This window comes from Melopsittacus undulatus, chromosome 8 (assembly GCF_012275295.1).
Source record: "Melopsittacus undulatus isolate bMelUnd1 chromosome 8, bMelUnd1.mat.Z, whole genome shotgun sequence".
In the NCBI taxonomy this organism is placed as follows: Eukaryota; Metazoa; Chordata; class Aves; order Psittaciformes; family Psittaculidae; genus Melopsittacus; species Melopsittacus undulatus.
The window spans coordinates 612,510-633,173 of NC_047534.1; the positions used below are offsets into that span (position 1 = coordinate 612,510).

The window sequence follows — 20,664 nt, forward strand, 5'->3', positions numbered from 1 at the left end:
AGCTCAGCCCGCCGGCCGCCGCATCCCGCCGCCGGGCCGCAGCCGCCGCGGCTCCGCCGCCTCACGGCGCCGCCATGCAGCGGGCGGGGCGGGGCGCGCATCACGTGACCGCGCCGCCACCTTCGCGACGGGCGGGCGGGGCTGCGCCGCCGCCATCTTTGTTGCTGGCACGGCGGAGGGGCCTGCCCGGTGCTGCCCGCACGGCCCCGCCGGGTGGGGGCGCTGCGCGGCCGCGGAGCGGGGCAACGGAGGGGAGGGGAGGGCCGGGCCGAGAGGGGCGGGGCGGCCGCGGGGGTAGGGACCGGGACCGGGGCTGCAGCCGCCGTCCCATCGGCAGCGGCGCCGGGGCCGGGAGCGCTGCATGGCCCCGCCGGGCCCCGAGGGCGGCCGAGGTGAGGCGGGGCGGGCGGGGGCTGGCTCTGGGGGAGCGGCGTTGTCAGCGCAGGGGTCCCATTGCCCCCGGCTCGCTCAGCGGCCCCGTCCGTGTCCCGCAGCTGCCATGGCCCCCGGTAAGAAGATCACGGCGCGGATCAAGCGGACGCTGCCGGTGCGCGGCCCGCAGGCCCCGACGCTGAGCGAGCTGATGCGGTGGTACTGCCTCAACACCAACACCCACGGCTGCCGCCGCATCGTCGTGTCCCGCGGCCGCCTGCGCCGCTTCCTCTGGATCCTGCTCACCCTCAGCGCCGTCGGGCTCATCCTCTGGCAGTGCGCGGAGCTCCTCATGAACTACTACAGCGCCTCGGTGTCCGTCACCGTCCAGTTCCAGAAGCTGCCGTTCCCCGCAGTCACCATCTGCAACATCAACCCCTACAAGTAAGCTCGGGGTGCGGGGAGGGTGAGCCCAGCCGCTGGGCATCCTCAGCCCATGGCCAGACCTCTGCGCTGCGCTCTGCAGCCCTGCCTGCCCCGGTTCCCCTCTGTGGCACTGCGAGTACCACATCCAGTCTGTGCCGATGCTCTCCCCGCACGTGTGGGTTACGCTCGCACTTTGCCTGCTCAGGTCGGGTTAGACTCAGCTCCAGTCTCTGCTCAGCTCCGTGGTTCCCTTCAGATCCCCATGTATCCAGGACCCAGGTTTCAGGATTACAAACAACGGCATCTCCTGAACCATAGAATCATAGAATAGTCAGGGTTGGAAAGGACCTTAAGATGATCCAGTTCCAACCCCTCTGCCATGGGCAGGGACACCTCACACTAAAACCAGGAAAATTCGGTTTCCAATGTAAACTGAATTAGGATTTTACCCAGTTTGATGTGTTCTCAATAACACAACTGGAATTCAGGAATCTGTAACGTGTTTGATCTCCTCTTAACATCACAGCTGGAATTCAGTAATTTATGACATGCTTTATCTCCTCTCAGTATCACAAATCTCTCTGTATCACAACTGAACTTCACTAATTTATACCATGTTGTAATATTGAGGGGGATAAAACTGGAATTCTGAATTTATAACATTTGATCTCTCAGTTTCATAATTGGACCTCAGTCATTTATAATGATTTCAGAGCCTAATTCGCATTCTCTCATCCAGGACTGCAGTAGCAAGTGGGATAAAACCCACTTGTCTTTGATTTAACAACAAATTGGGAAGGATAATAAAGGAAATTCATCCCTGAGGAATGAGACATTTAAAAACCGAACAAAGGAACAGGAATGTCTGTCACTCTTAGGTTGCCTCTTCCTTACCCCATAGGATGCTTTGACACTATCCATCAGTAATACTTTTTCTTCTGCCATATTACACTTTACATCAATTCTGTTCTGCTCCCGATAGCCCTGCCTGGCCCTGTGGGTGACCCAGCTCCTCGGTGCCTCTTGGCACAAAGGCAGAAGCCTTGTTCCCACATGCTTTGCCTCCTCAGGCTTGCTAACAACCTCCAGGGACCTTGGGAGTCTGTGAGGGCTCTCACTGTAGCTTAGTCTCTGTTTTTTGTGGTCCTTCTCAGAGTTGTGCCTGCTCTGATGTGGATCAGTGGGGTGGTGAGAGATCAATGTGAGTCTGTGGCACAGAGTCTAGTCACAAGTGATGGGATGTGTAGTGCAGTGGGTAAGGTGAGGTGGGATGTCGCTTCTTACCATGTTGTCTCCGATGCAGGTACAGTGCCATGAAAGACTATTTATCTGAGCTGGACAAAGAGACTAAAAAGGCTTTGGAGACTTTCTATGGATTCTCGGAGGGCAAGCCCAAGGTGCGCCGGTCGGTGGAGGAGTGGAACAGCTCAGGGAGTGACTTCTTCCAGCAGATCCCTCTGCTGAAGTTTGAGGACTTCTCTAGGACGGTGACTGACTTTCACAGTGGCCAGAAGAGGAAAATAGAGGGCAGTGTCTTTCACAAGGATTCATCCATCGTGAACTCCGGGGATTCAAATGATATCATCGGCTTTCAGCTGGTGAGTGTCACTCTTCCTTGCCCAGCCAGTTCCCTGTGGGGCAGCAAAGGGGTCTTTTGGGTTGGTGTCCCTCGGCCAGTTTGTTGCTTCCTTAGGTGGCTTTATAGTGAGTAACCCTCCAGCTGCTCTGCTGCCCAGGCCTCCGTGGCTGCCTGCAGATTCGGCTCCAGCTCCCTGGAAGAGAAATACCTTCCTGAAGTCTGCCCAAATAGACTTAGTGCTTCCCATCACCTTTCCTTTGGGCCTAAAACATTTGATCCTATCACTTAGCCCTGAATGAAAGGTCTTTGCTGCCCCTTTGTCCCCTTGGTGCCACTCTGACTCCGTGCATTGCTGGGGGTCACCCGTACCTCGTGGAACACTTGATTTCATTTCACCTGAAACGCTTTTTCCCCTTTGTAATTATCAGTGCGATGCAAACAACAGCAGTGAGTGTGCACTGTATACATTCAGTTCTGGTGTTAATGCCATCCAGGAATGGTACAAGCTGCATTACATGAACATCATGGCACAAATACCCCTGGAGACTAAAGAAAAATTGAGTTATTCTGCTGATGACCTTCTACTGACATGTTTCTTTGATGGCCTATCTTGTGACAAAAGGTCAGTGCACAGAACATCCCTCCAGCTTAACGGCTTATTTCCAAGTACATAGTATGTAGGAATTGAATATTTGGTGTTCGCTGCATCCCAGCAGGAGCTATTTCCAAATGAAACCCAACATTTGTGTCTTCATCAGCTTTAATTATGCTCTTTAATTTCATATATCCTCATGTTCTGCTGTCCACATTTCATATAAACCTGTGGCGTTTGGCAGAATCAAATCTCCCTGTTTAAGTTGGTGGCAGTGCAGTTGTTTGCCAGCCAGAGCAGCTTCCCTGGACAGTTATGGGGCTCAGACTACACTTGTACCTGGCTTCAGTGGTTTTCCCACTGCCAGGAGCAAGCTGCCCTGTACCGCTCACTGCTGAGGGCTTCCTGCATGTGTCTGTAACTGCACAAAGGCAAAACGTCTTTGCTTGGAATGAAGACGTTAGATTGAGTGGGAGAGGATGCTCAGAGGACAGACATGAACGTGTTTGCATCAGGCAGGTGTGTGCTCAGCTCCCCTGTCGAGCAGCTCTTCTGAAATGCAAGATCCGTGTTCCTTTAGACCCTTGGTTGCTGAATGAGAGAGGACTGTGTCCCTTCCACCATCACCATCCTCCTAGTGCTGTAAATCCATTTCCCCACCCTCTCAGCCCCCACTCCCACACAGCAGCCTCCTGAACGTTTCAGTTCCTGGTGCTATTAAACCAGATCATATTGCCATGTCATTTCAAGATACTAGGAAAAGGACCCACACTATTCAGTAAAATGAATCACCACCAACAAAAAAAGGGAAACATCCTGTCCTACCACATCTCTGCCAAAGCAAAGAGCCCAGATCTGCTGATTTGCTCCCGCAGACAGTGAAAACTGCCGAGGGCAATGTGATAACACTTGATTTCTTGCAGGCACTTCACTCGCTTCCATCACCCCCTGCATGGGAATTGCTACACCTTCAACAGCGGAGAAAACGGGACGGTGCTGAGCACCTCCACGGGCGGCAGCGAGTACGGTAAGAGACCGACCAGAGGCTGAGAACTGCTGTTAGATAACAGTGGTTCAGTGAACTGGATCCCACTGGAGAGTGATTGATGTGTTGGCTCTAGATGTGCAAGCAGATTGGGGAAATGCTTGTTTGAACTAGTGCAAACCATTGCCAGAGAATACAAAGATAATATCATTGCACCACTAGTGTTTTCCATCGGGAATTACGGCTTCCTGGTTATATAACTTTTTCAAGTAAGTTTCAGCCACCTTCTACAGAGACACAGCCTGTTCACTGGCCTTGGGGCCACAGAGGGACGGTGCTTGCTGCAAGGGTCTCAGTCTAGCATTGTAAAAGCTCTGCTTGGCTGTTACAGTTCTACTTAAGGCTGGATAACATTAAACTGTGTTGCTCTCCCTGCTCAGAAAAGTGGCTCTGGCTCCTGGTGTAACTCTGCTCCTGCCTTGCCTCTCCAGGACTGCAGGTTGTTCTGTATATAGATGAAGCAGACTACAACCCCTTCCTGGTGACATCCACAGGAGCCAAGATCATCGTCCATGACCAGGATGAATATCCCTTCATTGAAGACATCGGCACAGAAATTGAGACAGCAGCGGCCACCTCCATCGGGATGCACTTTGTGAGTGACACCAGTCCCATGTCCTTTTGCCCCTTTGCCTTCAGACAGGTGTAAATATGAACCAACTGATGATGTTTGAACATGGCCAGCAGCTGGAAGGCTCTAACACCTCACACTTGAGCAGCTGAAGTGCCCAGAGGAAAATCCTGTGATAGCACATTGCAGAACGAAGTTTTGCCTTTGTGTAGAGGCTGTTGGAAAATCAGGTGCCTCTAAGCCAACCAGCCACGGGGATTTTGTTTGTTCTCCTCCTCTCCTCCCCTTTGCCTTTCCAGGGGATTTTTTTGTTTTGTTTTCACAGCAAAATCCACAACCACAGAAATGTGTTAAGTGCCTCCTTTTGCTTTGGCAATCAGCAGTTTGCATCCCACGCAGGCTCTGGGGAGGAAGGGAAAGAGTTGGAGCTGTGGGTAACCTGCCTTAGGGTCAGGTCTGCAGTACAACCCCTGTAGCTATTCTGTGGGCTTCTTGCTATCCCAGCTGTAAAAGCGCCTCGTGGGCAGTGACTCTGCCTTTGCCAGCTTAGTGAAGCATTCCAAAGAGGGCAGGGAGAGCTCCAGCTCCGAATTTCCCCTTTTGATGTAGTGCAAACAGGGCATTTGACCCAAGGGGCTGCTTTCCATGGCGGCGAAGTGAAAGCAGAGCCATCTGCCCAGCCAGACCTTACCCTTTCATCTGGATGGCCGTTAAGTGAGCAATTCAGTTCTGCCTTCTCTTCCCTGATGGTGGTCGGGTCCATCAGCCAGCCCTTATCTGTCCCACCTGGGTGTGCCTGGTGAGCTGGTCCCTGCATGAGAAAAGACATTGAGAACAGGGCTGATGTTTTAAGTTTGCAAATAGTTCCCTGTCTTCCAGCTGTCTGGAAAACCAGGCAGCAACCCCTTGGTCTGACCAGTGGGATAAATGCTACCTGGGAAATGAAGTGAGTAGGAGGTATTGGAGCCAGGATGGTGTAAAGGAGGCAAAGTCTCACAAGACTGTTTCCTTTGTAACTCTTACACCAGACAGGAGACGGTCACTGCAGGCAGAGCCTCAATATTTAATGCAACATTTTGCTGGCACAGTACACTTGGACTGTTGCATATAGAATAAACCCCAAAACTGAACGTATCTCAGTGGCTGTGTTTAAAAGATTTGGCATGAGGGAGTGATGCAATTGCATCCTAATATAACAGCCAAGAGAGAAGCTGGACACAGCTTCTGGACTCAGAACAAATAGCTGTGATTACTCCAGAGAGCCATCCAAGAGGGAGTCATGATTGTCAGGACAGGGCTGCCCCACTAAGACACTGGATCAGTCCTTGTACACACATTCCGGGTACACAAAGGAGGACACAGCAAAGTGCCACGCACAATGCTGCTTACTGCAGGCTTGAACATGGCAATCCATGTTTCCCAAATGCAAATGTCAGTGTCCAGGTTATCTCTCCTGTATTTCTGCTGTGTACTGGGACTTACCCCCGCCCCCACCTCCTCCAAAAATATCCCAATGGAATTGGAATGCAAACAAGGTATTGCTTGGTAGGAGTTTCAGTACTTCAGTAAAATATTCAGTTTGGAAATTATTTCAGTAGCTGAATGAATAAGTAAGCTCTTATAGGGTAAAAGCTGCAACACAAAAGTTCTGTACAAAGGATCTATCATCTGGTGAAGATGCTGCAGCAGACTGAGGTGGGTTGCAGGACTAGGTTGTCTGTGGAAGTTAAAAGCATATTAAAAGCTGGTTTCATTCAGTTTTCAGAAGTAATCCATCCCTTATACTCAAACCACATGCTTCTGTGTCCCCTCCAAAGAGATTTGAGCACCTTTCTGAAGGATCTGACTTGTACCATGCGCATCAGCTCCTTCAGAGCTGCACCTATTGCTGCTGACAGAAGTGGTAATTAGCCATCAGGTTTGACCTCAGTAACCTGCAGATCCATAGTCAGTGCCTGAAGGTAAGCAGGCTTTTCTCAGGTTCCTACTGAGCTGATCCTTTTTAAGTTCAGCCCCTAATTTTAAACTCTGTAGAGAAAGATAGGTGAATGGATCCTTAAATGGGTGTCATTTCTCGTGGTTTCAGGCCACTTTCTTTGTTATGAAGTGAATAATCACTGCAGGAAGATAAGAAGGGTTCCAAGCTGAGGTGAGGCAGACTGCAGGAAGCAATGGTGCAGCCTGGATCAGCTCTTGTGAATTTGAGGGCTCCCAGCCTGGTTTCATCAGACCTCCCAGGCACTTGGCATTTCAGAGCTCTGTGTCTGGGCAGAGATTGCAGAACAGGAAAAGGTGTTGGCATTTATCAGAGAGGAAGGGTCAAAGCAGTACCTGGAAAAAGTCCTGAAGGTGATGCAAACATTTGATTTAGAGACGTTTTGGAGAGGTGTTGTTGAGCACTCGCAGAGCCTAAAGTGCTCTCTTAGCCATGGAACAGGAGCAGCCAGGGCTACAGCAGCCTGGGAAGGTGGGAAAGAAAACAAAACCCAACCAACAGCCCCCTTCCCACAAAACACAAGCACATCAGGATAAACTATGCCTCTAGGACTTAGCAATGAGAGAAAACATACATATGAATAATTCTGCTTTGAAAGATCCTCACTGCTGTGATGATGGCACTGCAGCTTCCTGCAGAGGTTTTCAGTGAAGGCAGCAGATAACTCAGCCAGAACTGTGTTTTGGGAAATGGAAATGACAAACAAAACAACCCCTTATTCTGACAAGTGATTGACAAAGCCTTTGAGATGGCAAAAGCTAAAGGTGCTGCTCAGACCTGCCCCATCACTTAGCTTCAGAACTGTGATGAACAGCCACTAAATCCTGTGGTTTCACTGAACTCCATAACCAAGGCTTGTTCTTTCCTGGTTCTCAGACTCGGTCTCGCAAGCTAAGCAAACCCTACAGTGACTGCACAGAGACAGGGGCCGACATTCCAGTAGAAAACCTCTACAACAAGAGCTACTCACTCCAGGTAAATCTGTTGCATTTGTTTTATCAATTGCTTGAAAACTACCTTCATAAAAAGCTTTATGATACTCTGGAGTTGAGGATCTGAGGTTGTGAACAGTGCAGCGTGGGGTCACTGCCTTTAACCACTGATGTAAAATACCACAGCACTTTTTAGAATCCAAGTTTTATTCCTAAGTGGTTGATGTTTGAAGTTCCCTTAGGCACCCTGCTAGATAAAGAAAGAACATGAGCTCATTAGGCAATTTTCAAGCAATGTGAGACTGGAAAATATTGGCCAAGTAAATGTTGCAGCTTAGTAACCCTTGAAGCCAGAAATTGTGACCTTTAGGACTCTCAAGAGTAACAGATACCATCTAATCAGTATCCAGATAGCAGGATGTTTGTTTGCAGAGTAAGTTTCCACTAATTTTGCATGGTTTCTGTAATTGGGTCCTCCTGGAGGGTGTCAGTTGTTGTAGCACTCTCCACTTGAAGAATTGTAATTATATCAGCTGCTGCCTGCTGCAAAGCCTGTGCTAGAATGGGTTTTGGTTTATGAGGTATTATACCTGAAAGCTGCTGTGATGTATTGCCAGTTAGCATCACACAGACATTATCTCAGGTTTTAATAACAGCACTTCACTGAAACACAGTGCTCAGGAGGGCTGGGACTGGGACCAAAAGGCTTGACTGGGATTTCAAAAAGAGAAGCTCAGTTCCTGCTTGTTCCAACCCATTAAGAGTTTAAGCTCAAAACACTGTTGCCCAATAATCCTTAAAGCTTCAGGTCTCCAAATGGGCACCAGCACAATTTGGTCAAAGCTGTGAACGTTTTCACCAGTGAGTCACTTCCCACACCTAGTTGTTGATTCATGGACCACATGCCGCAGCAGTCAGAAAACCATGTTGGCTGTGCAAAGAGCAACTGCAACAACTGAAGCTCTTGATGGCTGGAGGGCAAGTGGGGGCACTCTCGGAGCCCCCCTCAGAGAGGAGTGTGCTCATTTCTTGCACTAGAGCCTACACCTCCCACAGCACTTTCTGCCTGTATTTGTATTCACCAGCAACAGAGCCTTAAGGCCCAGGGAAGTGGGGCTCCCACTTTACCACTACTGGCATAAACAGTGGATGGTTTTAGGTGGACACAGCCTGGACCTTGGCACTGCAGAGGCACAGCAGCTCTTGGTTTATCTCCCCCAGATTTGCCTGCACTCCTGCTTTCAGAAGGCGATGGTGGACTCATGTGGCTGTGCCCAGTACGCTCAGCCCTTACCCGCTGGGGCAGAGTACTGCAACTACAAGAAGAACCCCAACTGGAGTAAGTATTCAAACACACCACACATGCCTCAGCTGCCAGCCATAGCACCACAGCCCAGCCATGCCTGCACCCAGCACCTCCTCAGCCCACTTCAGAGCCTGTACCAGAGCCTGAGACTTGTTTAGAGCTCTTGTTTAGATTGACTTATTCCTGACAGTTGCCCTAATTGCTTGTCATTTGTGCTCACCACACTTGACCTGGTGAGGCGATGGTTCATGCCTGTAGCAAGTGACAACTACTTCTAAGGGTATTTTGCAATATTTGCAGGGTAAATCTTTTTATTCTCACCACAGAGGTGATGGCCACAAAGGCCACCTCAACCACAGAAGCTCCACTCCAGCATAGGTAGCTTTTCCTTCTGGCTTCTCATCCACATGTCCTGCTCCCTTCTTGCAGTGTACTGCTACTACAAGCTGCACGAGAAGTTCGTGAAGGAGCAGCTGGGCTGCCAGCAAATCTGCAAAGATGCCTGCAGGTAAGTCCTGCCCATGTCCAGAGCTAACATGCCTGGTGAGAGCTGAGCTCCCAGCTGACAGCCTGCCTCTCTCCCCAGCTTCAAGGAGTGGGCACTTACCACCAGCATCGCCCAGTGGCCATCCACCGTGTCAGAGGTGAGTTCCTAATCACTGTGGTGACAGCACGTGGCACAGCAAGGCTTTTACAGACCCAGAGCTTCAGCGGAAGCTGGGGGGCCCTGGGGTGTTCATTAGCCCTTCAGTGCTGCTCCTCCCAGAGGCTCAGTCTGTAGTGTCCAGGTCAGGGCTTTCCCTCCAGGGGTTCACCATTAAACTGAAGTTTGGCTTGTGGGTTGGGAGATCCCCTCAGGGACCCATCACACACATTCAGTCCTGGAACCCACACTGGTCCGAGGAGGTGCTGAGCATGAGCTTCCTTACCAGGGGGGTTCTACCCAAGCACACACAGCTCCAACAGTATTTCTGTCTTTTTCCCAGGACTGGATGCTTCGAGTTCTCTCTTGGGACAAAGGGCAAAAAATCAACAAGAAGCTGAACAAGTAAGTTTCCCTGTATGTGTTTCTAGCTTGCACCTCAAGCTCAGATATAATCTCAGCAGCCCTAATGATGGCAATTGGGAAAAAAGCTCCCTTAGAGCGGCCCAGCCCTACTGGTCCAACTGGTTATTTGCATAGTTTTTCAGTATGTTTCATGTTATTGTTTTACTAAACCTTCAACCTGCCTTTTGCTTCTCTCAGGACGGACCTCGCCAACCTCATGGTGTTTTACAAAGACCTGAATGAGAGATTCATTTCAGAGAACCCTGCCAACACAGTAAGTTCCCTACTCACCCACAGGGAGATGTGGCTCTTCCTCCCTCAGGCAGGCTGGAAGCTTTCATCTGGCCAGGGGAGTTGTCCCATCCAGCAAGGACAGGAAACTGCCTGGATGATGTGCCAGGTCCTACCCTTTGCAGCACTCATATGGAGCTGCTTTTCCAGCTGTCCAGTCCCAAGCCCTGCCCTGGGGTGGGCTGCCCATGGTACGTGTAGCACTGAGCTCCTGCCAGAGCAGAGCAGGAGAGGATAACCAGGCACCAGAGGAAGGGCTCTCCATGTTCAGTAGCGCTCAGCAAGCTCTGGGTGCCCCAGCTGAGCACAGGCTCACCACACACCGTAACAGTGCCATGGGCACGGACCTGGTGCCCACAGGAACCCATAACCTTGTGCTCTCTTCTCTCCCAGCTCGTCATTCTTCTTTCCAACTTCGGAGGCCAGCTGGGCCTTTGGATGAGCTGCTCGGTTGTGTGTGTCATTGAGATCATCGAGGTCTTCTTCATCGATTCGCTTTCCATCGTGATGCGGCGCCAGTGGCAGAAGGCAAAGAAGTGGTGGAACAACCGGCAGCAGGAGCGGCCAGGGAAGCCCCCCCAGGCTGGAGACCTGGAGAGGCAGGGCCACGACAACCCCGTGTGCATCGATGAGGACCTGCCCACCTTCAACACTGCCCTGCGCCTGCCGCTGCCCCAGGAGAGCCCCCTGCCCAGGACTCCCCCCCCTAACTACAGCACTTTGCGGCTAGAGACTGCCTTCACAGAGCAGCTGCCTGACACACTGGAGCTTGGCCACCACTGACCCTTATTATCCACCCACCCGGGTGCCAGAAGAAGAGGTGGGTGCTGGACACACGTGTCCGGGGGCAAAAGGCACATATCCAAATGAGCACTGAAGGCCTTTCGGGTCAGACCCTTATTCAGGGATTGAACTTGCAGTCAAAGCTTCTCTGAGCAAAGCTCAGACACAAAAGCCAAGGGCTCGGGGACATTAGGAACTTCAACATCAGTTCTCAAGTTAATCATTGCAGGAGATGGCTGGAGCAGGATGTGGCACTGAGCTGGGATGTCTTGCCAGACAGAGGCATTATTATCATTAGCAGCCAACTGAACACACCCCCTTGTATGGGCAGGAATTGCTCCACAGCAGAAGACTGGTGCCTTATTGAGTATTAATGCTAATTGCTCTCTGCTGTGTTGCTTGACTTGTGGGAAAACCCAGGGTTTTCAGGAACACAGCATGACATTTGCAGGAAGGGGCATGACAGTTTGGTAAGAGCACAAAAGGATAAAAGGAAAGCTCTCAAGTTGAATTTTGATGAGGTGGCCTGAGGAGCTCTTTATTCCAAGATGAAAAGTTAAGCCATAGATGTGCTTGTAGAGCAAGTCATTACACAGCTTGAGCAGGAGAACCTAAGCCCAAAAGAATCATCTAAAAGAGCATGAAATCTAATTTGGATCACAGCAATGAACTGCATACCCTGTTTGGTTCCACATCACCCAGGCTGGCCATTACAGTCTCAGAGGAGCTTGTTGGGCAGCCTCAGCCACACGTGATTTCCCAGCAGGCTCAGAAGGAGCTGCTGCTCTTCCTACTGAGCCCCAGCACAGGCACCCCAGCACTGACACCCATTTCACCACCTCAGAGCTGCGCTGGGCTGCATGCACAGCAGGAGGAGGCTGAAGGATCCATCTGCCCATAGTACATCATTCACTGGCCTACACCTGCTCCACTCCACAGTGCAGCATCAACACCCACATTCTGCCTCCTGTGCACTGAGCCAGGCCACTTCCAGAGCCCACTGCCTGCACCCACATGGCTGTGGGGAGACCCCTGGGGTACACAGCCACAGAACCCTTCCACTTGCTGCCAGTCCTGCACCCAGCTCCTTCCTGCCATAGCAGATTCTTAGCTGTCTAGAGCACACTGTAGGTGTTGAGGATGAGCATAGCCTACACTGGGTTGGCTGCTTAGGGGTTTGTAGAGCAAGAATGATTCAGAGCGCGTGTGTGTGTGAGTGTAAGAAAGCCTCTTTTGCTCTCTCTATATAAGCTTATATAGAATCCAGAAAGGTTCTTTGATGTGCAATAAAAGATATTTTAACTGAATTATTTAAATAGCTGATAACGTAAAAAAATAAAGATATATTTTTGAATAATTGTTTTGCTGTTTTGTTTGTGTTTTAAAGTCAGCAACAGACAGGTTTATCCCCAGACAGCCAGGAGATACAGCACTTGCCCTGCACAGCCTGGCCGGGTCCCCAGGCCTGTCTGCAGAGGGGGGGCTGTGCTGCAGCACACTACTCCACCTGGCTCAGGAGCACAGGGAAAATGCCCTTTGGAACACAGCATTCACCAGCAAGGTGACCAAAACCACTGACCCAGACAGGTCTTCTCCAGGTAGCTCTTTGGAGACCGCAGGAGAAGAGAGAAGTGGGTTTGCTCTGCCCCAGAGCCCCTTCTCTAGTGCAGGAAGCTGAGGTGTTTGGAGGAAAACAGTGCTCATCACCTCTAATGCAACATCAAATACCAACCACTGTCATTTCACCAGGCTTGCTCCACTTGCAAGAATGGCAGAACAGACCTAGAGGAAGACTGAAGAGCCTGTGCAAACACATGCACACTTTCACATAACCAATATGAGCCATCCTGACTACAGCAGTGATGGAAGCAACCTTCAGAGCTGCATAACACCTTGCAATAGGCCCCTTCCTTACCAGTTTGATACATCTTTCTATAGGAGCTGCTTTGACTCAGCCACACCTGGGTAAGGACCAGCTCCCAGGGGCTGCTGAGGGTTAGGGTTAGGGTTAGCTTTGACTCCAGTTCTACAAAGCACAGCCTCTAAGGACATCAAGAGGGGGAAAACCTCCCTAGGAAAAAGCAAAGCAAAACACTGCAGTGACACCTAACACAGGTCCAGTCCTCACCTGTACCTGTGTGTGCAGCACCAGCTCTGTTCACATAGCACAGGTCCAGTCCTCACCTGTACCTGTGTGTGCAGCACCAGCTCTGTTCACATAGCACAGGTCCAGTCCTCACCTGTACCTGTGTGTGCAGCACCAGCTCTGTTCACATAGCACAGGTCCAGTCCTCACCTGTACCTGTGTGTGCAGCACCGGCTCTGTTCACATAGCACAGGTCCATTCCTCACCTGTACCTGTGTGTGCAGCACTAGCCCTGTTCACTTCACACACCACAGGCAGTGCCAAGAGAGGCTGCAGGAGCTCTACTCACCACTGGCATTGCAGAGCATGGCTCCTTCCCCAGCACTATCCCCTCTCCCAGAGGCTCCTCTTCCTCTCCAGCAGCTCAGGTGACTTTGGCACCAAGGGCTGGGTTATATCAGCAGGTGTTAATCATGCAATCAGCATGGGAACCTCCTGCAGCTGCTGCTGGAGCATCACTGCACAGGGCCCTGTGGCACAGCTCAGGATGGGCTGAGGGGACACAGCCTCATGTCCCTGGTGCTTCCGACCACATGGCAGCCTGGGGCTGTGCCTGCAGGTGCTGCAGGATGGCTCCCAGTGCTTTCCCTGGGTACCTGAGAAGGTGAAGCCCTGCAGTGATGTGGTCCTTTTAGAGAGCCTTAGAATCCCAGAATCACAGACTGGGTTGGGTTGAAGGGACCTCAAAGCTCCTCCAGCTCCAACCATGGGCAGGGACCCCTTCCACTGGAGCAGCTGCTCCAAGCCCCTGTGTCCAACCTGGCCTTGAGCACTGCCAGGGATGGGGCAGCCACAGCTCCTATGGGCACCCTGTGCCAAAGGCTTCCCAGAGCAAAACTAAGGCCTTAAACATGAACTGAGCTGTGCCAACCCTGCAGCATGGATCAGTCAAACCTTGCCCCCGATGACTGAGTTCTAACAGGGAAACACCATGTGATGGGGAGCAAGGCTGCTGCAGCATCACGCTCCCTGCAGTGTGCCTGTGATGGTGGGTAACATAGGATGTGTCCAGGCACCCTTTGGCACACACACTCACTTTAAGCTCTTTGGGAAGGTTTTCCGGAGGTGCATTTACTGCTGTGGGCAGATGCAGAACCTTTGCTCCTTGGATGACTAACCCTTGGGAAGCAGGAAGTCACGGAGCAGCTCCAGAAAGGGATTACTTCATCCCAAATTTAATCCTGAGCTCCACTGCGCTGCTGAGTCACCTTAAACCCTGAGCACTGCCTGGGACGGTGTGAGGATCATAAACTGAAAGCGGTTGAGTAAACCAGCGTGGCCTTTATGGGAACAATAGGCTGTAAAATCTGTGGAGGTGATGTCCCTTCCACCACTGCTGCTCCCGGGGTGGGGTGGGAAGCGCTTCCCATGGGACAGCATTCCAGGGCACTGATGGGAGCCCAGGGGTGCTGGTGGGGGTGATGAAGGCCCCAGCCCTGCAGCCCCATGGCTTTGGCTTCATGTACCTGAACACACTGCAAAGGCAGAGGCAGCATCACAGGCACAGGGTGAAGGACACCGAGGGACAGGTGTTGGAACAGCCCTGCAGCACCAGGAGCTGGTGACTCACAGGGAAAGGCTGCCTGTACCTGCCTCTGTGCAGGTACCTGTGCCTGTACCTGCCCCTGTGCAGGTACCTGTGCCTGTACCTGCCTCTGTGCAGGTACCTGTGCCTGTACCTGCCTCTGTGCAGGTGCCTGTGCCTGTACCTGCCTCTGTGCAGGTACCTGTGCCTGTACCTGCCTCTGTGCAGGTACCTGTGCCTGTACCTGCCTCTGTGCAGGTACCTGTGCCTGTGCCTGCCTCTGTGCAGGTACCTGTGCCTGTACCTGCCTCCGTGCAGGTACCTGTGCCTGTACCTGCCTCTGTGCAGGTGCCTGTGCCTGTACCTGCCTCTGTGCAGGTACCTGTGCCTGTACCTGCCTCTGTGCAGGTACCTGTGCCTGTACCTGCCTCTGTGCAGGTACCTGTGCCTGTGCCTGCCTCTGTGCAGGTACCTGTGCCTGTACCTGCCTCCGTGCAGGTACCTGTGCCTGTACCTGCCTCTGTGCAGGTACCTGTGCCTGTACCTGCCTCTGTGCAAGTACCTGTGCCTGTACCTGCCTCTGTGCAGGTACCTGTGCCTGTACCTGCCTCTGTGCAGGTACCTGTGCCTGTGCTCTCCTGCAGCTCCCAGCCGCAGCAGGAGGCTGTAGGTGATGGAGGAGCTGCTGGGGAAGGGGATGATGAGGAGGAAGCTTTGCAGGACTCCACTGGGGGATGCCCAGACAGAAATGGCTGTGAGAGGGCCCAGAGCCTGCAGGTCCTGCTGGCACAGACACCTCCATGCACAGACACCTCCATGCACCACATCACAGAGCCCTCTGGCCAGAGCCAGGACCTGCTTTCTCCCAGCTAATGCACAGTTGGCTGTAACAGCCTCCAGGGGCATGGACCAGATCCATCCTTCAACGCAACCCTTCTGACCCAGCCCGAAGAGCTCAGGCCTTTCACTTGTGGGTACCTATGTAGTTACTGTCCTGACCCACCCCAGAACACTCCAAGGCTGCAGGGGCTCATCCTGCCCGAGGAGCTTGGAGCTTGGTTTGTCCAAGCTGTGGTGGGAGCACACAGATCCAGCAGCAATCCCAGTGCTCCGGCTGCACTGCACCGATGCCTGCAGTGCAAAGCACAGTGAGAGGAGCAGGGGCAGAGGCAGCACCACCTCCGGCAGCTGGAATTGCTGCTCCAGTGCTTCCGAGGGCCAACACTGATGGGCAAAGGCTTCTCCTGACCCTGCAGGAGCAGCCAGCATGGAAGTGACTCAGAACAGGAGGGATAAATGTGGGAAGGATGGGAGGTTTCCCAGTCAGGCTGAATTACACCTGGAAAACTGGGAGCATCCAACCTCCCATCCAACCTGCCCAGGGTGTGACAATGAACAGCAAGCCACAGATTCCTTGGAAAGTGTATCTGAGACACAGCCTGGCCCCATCCTGATCCCAGCCCCATGGTGGCCACAGCCCCGGGATGTCAGCCTGGATGCTGACTGCAGCCCCTCGGAGCAAGGGGGTGGCTGCTTAAAGCTGCCCAAAGCTGCTCCCATCCAGGCAGCACTGAGGGGGTTAAAGGCTGCCTGGGCCCCCTTCCACACTGGGGACATTCAGTGGTCCACAAACAGGTTTGGGAGCTAAATGCTTCATTAATGTAAATGGGGCTGGGGAAAGGCATCTCCAGCACATGCCTATGGAAAACCCATTCAGGCTCTGTGCCCCCACCTAAGCCCTGCAGTCAGATGGAAGACTTTGAGGGTGCTTCCATTTCACCTCACCCCCGGGGCAGGTGACCCAGCTCCATAACCATGAGCACTGGGAAGTGTCACCTCCAGGCACCCAGCAAGGGGCTCCCAGGGCTCCTGCTCCTGTTGCTCCACAGTGCTGAGCACCACCACTCAATTGCCTGGGGCAATTCATAGGATCCCAGCCTGGTTTGGGTTGGAAGGGACCTTAAAGCTCCTCCAGCTCCAACCCCTGCCACGGGCAGGGACCCCTTCCACTGGAGCAGCTGCTCCAAGCCCCTGTGTCCAACCTGGCCTTGAACACAGGCAGAATTCCCCACCATGGATACCAGGTCTGAGGCACTCCCTCCATCCCATGGGGATGTGGAGGCTCCTTCCAGGAGCATCCCGAGCACAGGCCGGGCCTGGCAGTGCTGCAGGATGCAGACAAGCTGAGTCAAAGGTTAACCCAGGCTTGCAGCACCGCAGTGACATGCTGTGACACAGCCCGGCACTAATCCTGACGCCAGCATCAACCTGCAAACAGGACAGACCGGGAGGTGCAGTCAGCACCGGCTGCTCACACCTCCAGCAGCAGGGGTAACCCTGCTCACAGCACCTCCTGTGCCCCACAGAGCCAGGGCAGCGCTGGGGGGTGAATGATGGGTGACAGCCTGAGCCCACCGCACCAGCCCCACACACCCTGGGCTGTGCTCAGTCAGCACCCTGCTCGCTCCCAAACAGGTGCTGCTGTGCCCAGCGTGCTCCATGCCCCTGAGCCAGCAGCAGTTGCACAACCACAGGCTCAGAGCAGCTCTTCCCTGCATTGGCAGCCGGGGCACTTCCCTTGGGGGGTCTGATGACATCTCCTCCATCTGTCCCCCTTCTTCCCAAAGCCAAGGCTCTCCTGTATCCCATTCACCCACCTCCGGAGCAGCGGGTGCTGAGGACACCGCAGCCTGGAGCTGGGTGGCAGTGGTGCAGGCAGGGGCTCTGTCCCTGCGGCACGGCTGGGAATGCCACACGGCAGGTTCCTGTCCCGGCAGGACACACTGCACCGGGACTCATCCCTTGGGTCCGGATGGGAGCAGCCGCAGGCTCCGGGCACTGACCCAGCAGCTCCGGGCCCGGCTGTGGCACAGCCTGAGATACAAGCAGGGAATCACACCCGGCCCAGGGCTGCAGACAGCTCTGGAGCTGGGGCCTCCCTGGCATCACCCCCGTGCTTCGGCACTCAGCTGTCGCACTCCCGCACCGCACTCCCCCAGGCCCAGGCTCCTGCCTCAGTTTCCCTTCCATAAGGAGCTGGGTGGGAGCTCCATCCCCAGCCCTGCGTGCCCATCCCCATGCCCACTGCCCTGGCTGCTCGGCAGCACCAGGACTCGCGGCGCAGGAGGACGTTCACCATTGAAGCCTCTGCAGGGCCGAGCGGTGCCACCGCCAGCCTGGCACCTCCTGCCCACCTGAGAGCCAGCCCAGCTCCACCGCACGCTGAGACGGGATCCCTGCGGCCTCCTTCCACTCATGCACTGTCCAACTCTGGCTCCAGAGATGGACAAACACCTGCTCTCATCACACTCATCCCCATAGGGTTTAAAGGGCTCCGCAGCCCCGGTGGAGGTGCCATCAGGCAGAGGGTGGCTGGAGGCAGGTGCTGGCCGGACCCGCAGTGAATCACAGTGTTTTCACAACGCCTCTCGCTCGGAACCTTCCCCACTTGTGTTTTAAGACCTTCTCGCCCAAGTTTACATAACGAAGCCTGCAAGGGACAGGCTGTTCCCCTGGGTAATCACACGGGGCAATCATCCTGCTCTGGGCCTTGGTATAAAACCTCACCGGGCACAGAATATGTCACATTTCCCCCAGAACATGGGAGAGGGCCATAAAGCCCTGGCCCATGGGAACCTTTATGATGCTCTGTCTGTGCTGGTGCCGCGCTGGCGCTCGCCTGCCTGTGCCGGAGCATCCCGGGGCCAGAGCACATCTTCCACCACATCTTTGGACATTGCAGCCGTGGCCACAAGCTCTTCTTTCCCCATAAACTTCTACGTCAGAAAAGGCAAAGGAGAGCAGCTAATTCCCTGACACATCCATTAGTGAGGGAGTGGGTCTGGGGAAACCCCACCAGTGACAAATAACAGCCCCACGCCGAGAGCATCCTCCTGGTTTCACCCCCTAAGAGGAGCACAGCCCAGTGGGATGAGTCCAGGTTCAGTCACCAGGGTCATTACTGCTCATGCTGAGAGCACTGTGGGACTGTCCCCAAGCTGGGTCTTACCCCATCCCTCCCATTCTGGAGCCAGCAGCGCACTGAGGTGGTACCTGCAGCCAGCACCATGAGCACAGGCACCCACCGAGCCCCTCACTCCAAAGCTGTGGACCATGCAGTGCCAGAGTTCCCTCTGCTGCTGCTTGTAAAACCAAACCAGCCTTGGTTTTACTGCCTGATCTTTGTAACGCAAACAGAGGTCACTTAAAAAGGTTTTATATGCAGCGGTTACCAGAGCAGGTTGGCTGCTGAGATGCTCACTATCATTTGACTGTGATTTTACTGGTCACAACTAAATTACCCTATTTTGTTTAGGGACAGCCTGTTTCTAAAGTGCACCCAATAAACCAGGCAATTAAAGTGCTGAATGAGCCTGTCTGCACCCTGCAAGGGAACGGGTGATGCCCGGCCTCCCTGCTGCCAGGGGCAGCACCATGCAGAGCACCAGTGCGGGGTGTGTGATGCCATGGGGATGGATGCGGTCCCACCAGCGCGGGGTGAGCGATGCCCATGGGGATGGATGCGGTCCCACCAGCACAGGGTGAGCGATGCTCATGGGACAAGCAGTGCCCATGGGACAAGCAGTGCCCATGGGACAAGCAGTGCCCATGGGCCGGGCGCCCTCCTCCCGGTGCCGGTTGGCAGCAGCGGTGCCCGCACACCCAGAGCCATCCGACGGGAAGCGGCTGTGGCCGTGACTCATTCCCAGCACGCAGGTCTGGCAGCTCCTGCTGCACGTCAGTGCCATGAGCGGGTACATGGGCAGTGCCATCGTGCCCATGGTGGCTGCCCCGGCTGGGAGAGGGCACTCGCAAGGCACAGGCAGGGAACACCAGGCACAGCCGTGGGCACTGCTCCTGTTCCTGGAGCCCAAATCCCTGAGCACCAAGGGGTGACCCCCTCACCTCCCACAGCACCAAAGGGCATCATTCACCCACGAGCAATGCAGGGTCACACAGAGCCACATATGAGTGAGTCAAAGGGGTTTTCTGGTGACCTGGACTGTGATTTTGGGGTGTCTCCATGTCTCTGCCCTGGGTTCTGGCACAAGAACCTCTTCACCTTTATGTACAGGTCTAAAACCCATCCCAGAAACCTTTTCAGGCTGCTTGTACCCGCTCCAACCACAGTAAAGTGTTTTCCTGTCAGCAGAGCCATGCAGGAGCAGCCGCTGTTTTGGGAACACCACGGATCAGCCCGGTGCTGCCATTCATAGCATCTCAGCTGTATTTGGCTGCTGGCAGCTCACACAGCGCCCCGGCTGCAGCACAATGCCTGGGCTGCAGGACAGCTTCCCCCTGTGCTCTTCAGCTGTATTTTTAGCAGGAGGGTTTGCTTATGAAATAAACTTTCTCAGGAGGCAAGTGAGACAAAGCAAAGCTGAGCCCAACTCAAGGTCATTTGGCTTCACAGCTGATGGTTCACACCACGAACAAACACAGTCTCCTCTATTTTCAGCTCTATTCTTCAGTGCCGGTGTCAGACATTGTTCTCTGGGGAAAGAAGTAGCGATAGAGGGTGATAATTTGAGGTTGGGAACTGGGTAAGTCCTGGTCCTCACCACCCAACCTGTTCGTTCTAGCTCCACCTGCAAGCACTGCTTAAGCACAACCCCAGATGCAGTCCTGGCAGAGCAGCAGGAGGTTTAACAACAAGAATCCCCTTTGTTCCCAAACGGTGCCAGGGACTCTTGGGAAAGTCTGACCCAGTCCTGATGGAACAAGAACCTGCGAGGACGTTTCCTAGCGAGAGGCAACTGTGACCTCTCAGTGCTGTGCTGCTCTGCGGTGATTTATGGTCCTTGGGAGGGTCAGACCCATTTCCTGCTCTGCGGTGAGGAGTTAATATCTCCCACAGTCACTCAAGAGGCTTTCTGCCTCTGGACTGTGGCTGTGGAGCACTGCTGGGCTCAGGGGTCCTGCACACACAAAGCTGGCCCCAGTGTAGGGAAAGGAGGTCTTTAAAAATGGATTATAAGGTCTTCTTAAAAAGGCTTCTAAACCTCTTTAAAGACACTGGTGCAGTTCACCTGCAGTGCCCTGGCCTGTGCCA

General features: G+C 53.6%; 1 protein-coding gene across 1 annotated transcript; it reads left to right on the top strand.

Annotated features, from left to right (window-relative positions):
* Window positions 1–307: 307 nt before the first annotated feature.
* SCNN1G (sodium channel epithelial 1 subunit gamma) lies at window positions 308–12,295 on the top strand. Its single transcript, XM_034065663.1, has 13 exons — window positions 308–392; window positions 495–816; window positions 2,102–2,396; window positions 2,806–2,999; window positions 3,893–3,996; window positions 4,446–4,609; window positions 7,458–7,556; window positions 8,735–8,852; window positions 9,249–9,327; window positions 9,406–9,463; window positions 9,806–9,867; window positions 10,066–10,141; window positions 10,552–12,295. Exons 1-13 carry the CDS (start codon window positions 362–364, stop codon window positions 10,939–10,941), a joined length of 1,992 nt encoding a protein of 663 aa, XP_033921554.1. The 5' UTR covers window positions 308–361; the 3' UTR covers window positions 10,942–12,295.
* The last annotated feature ends 8,369 nt before the right edge of the window (window positions 12,296–20,664 follow it).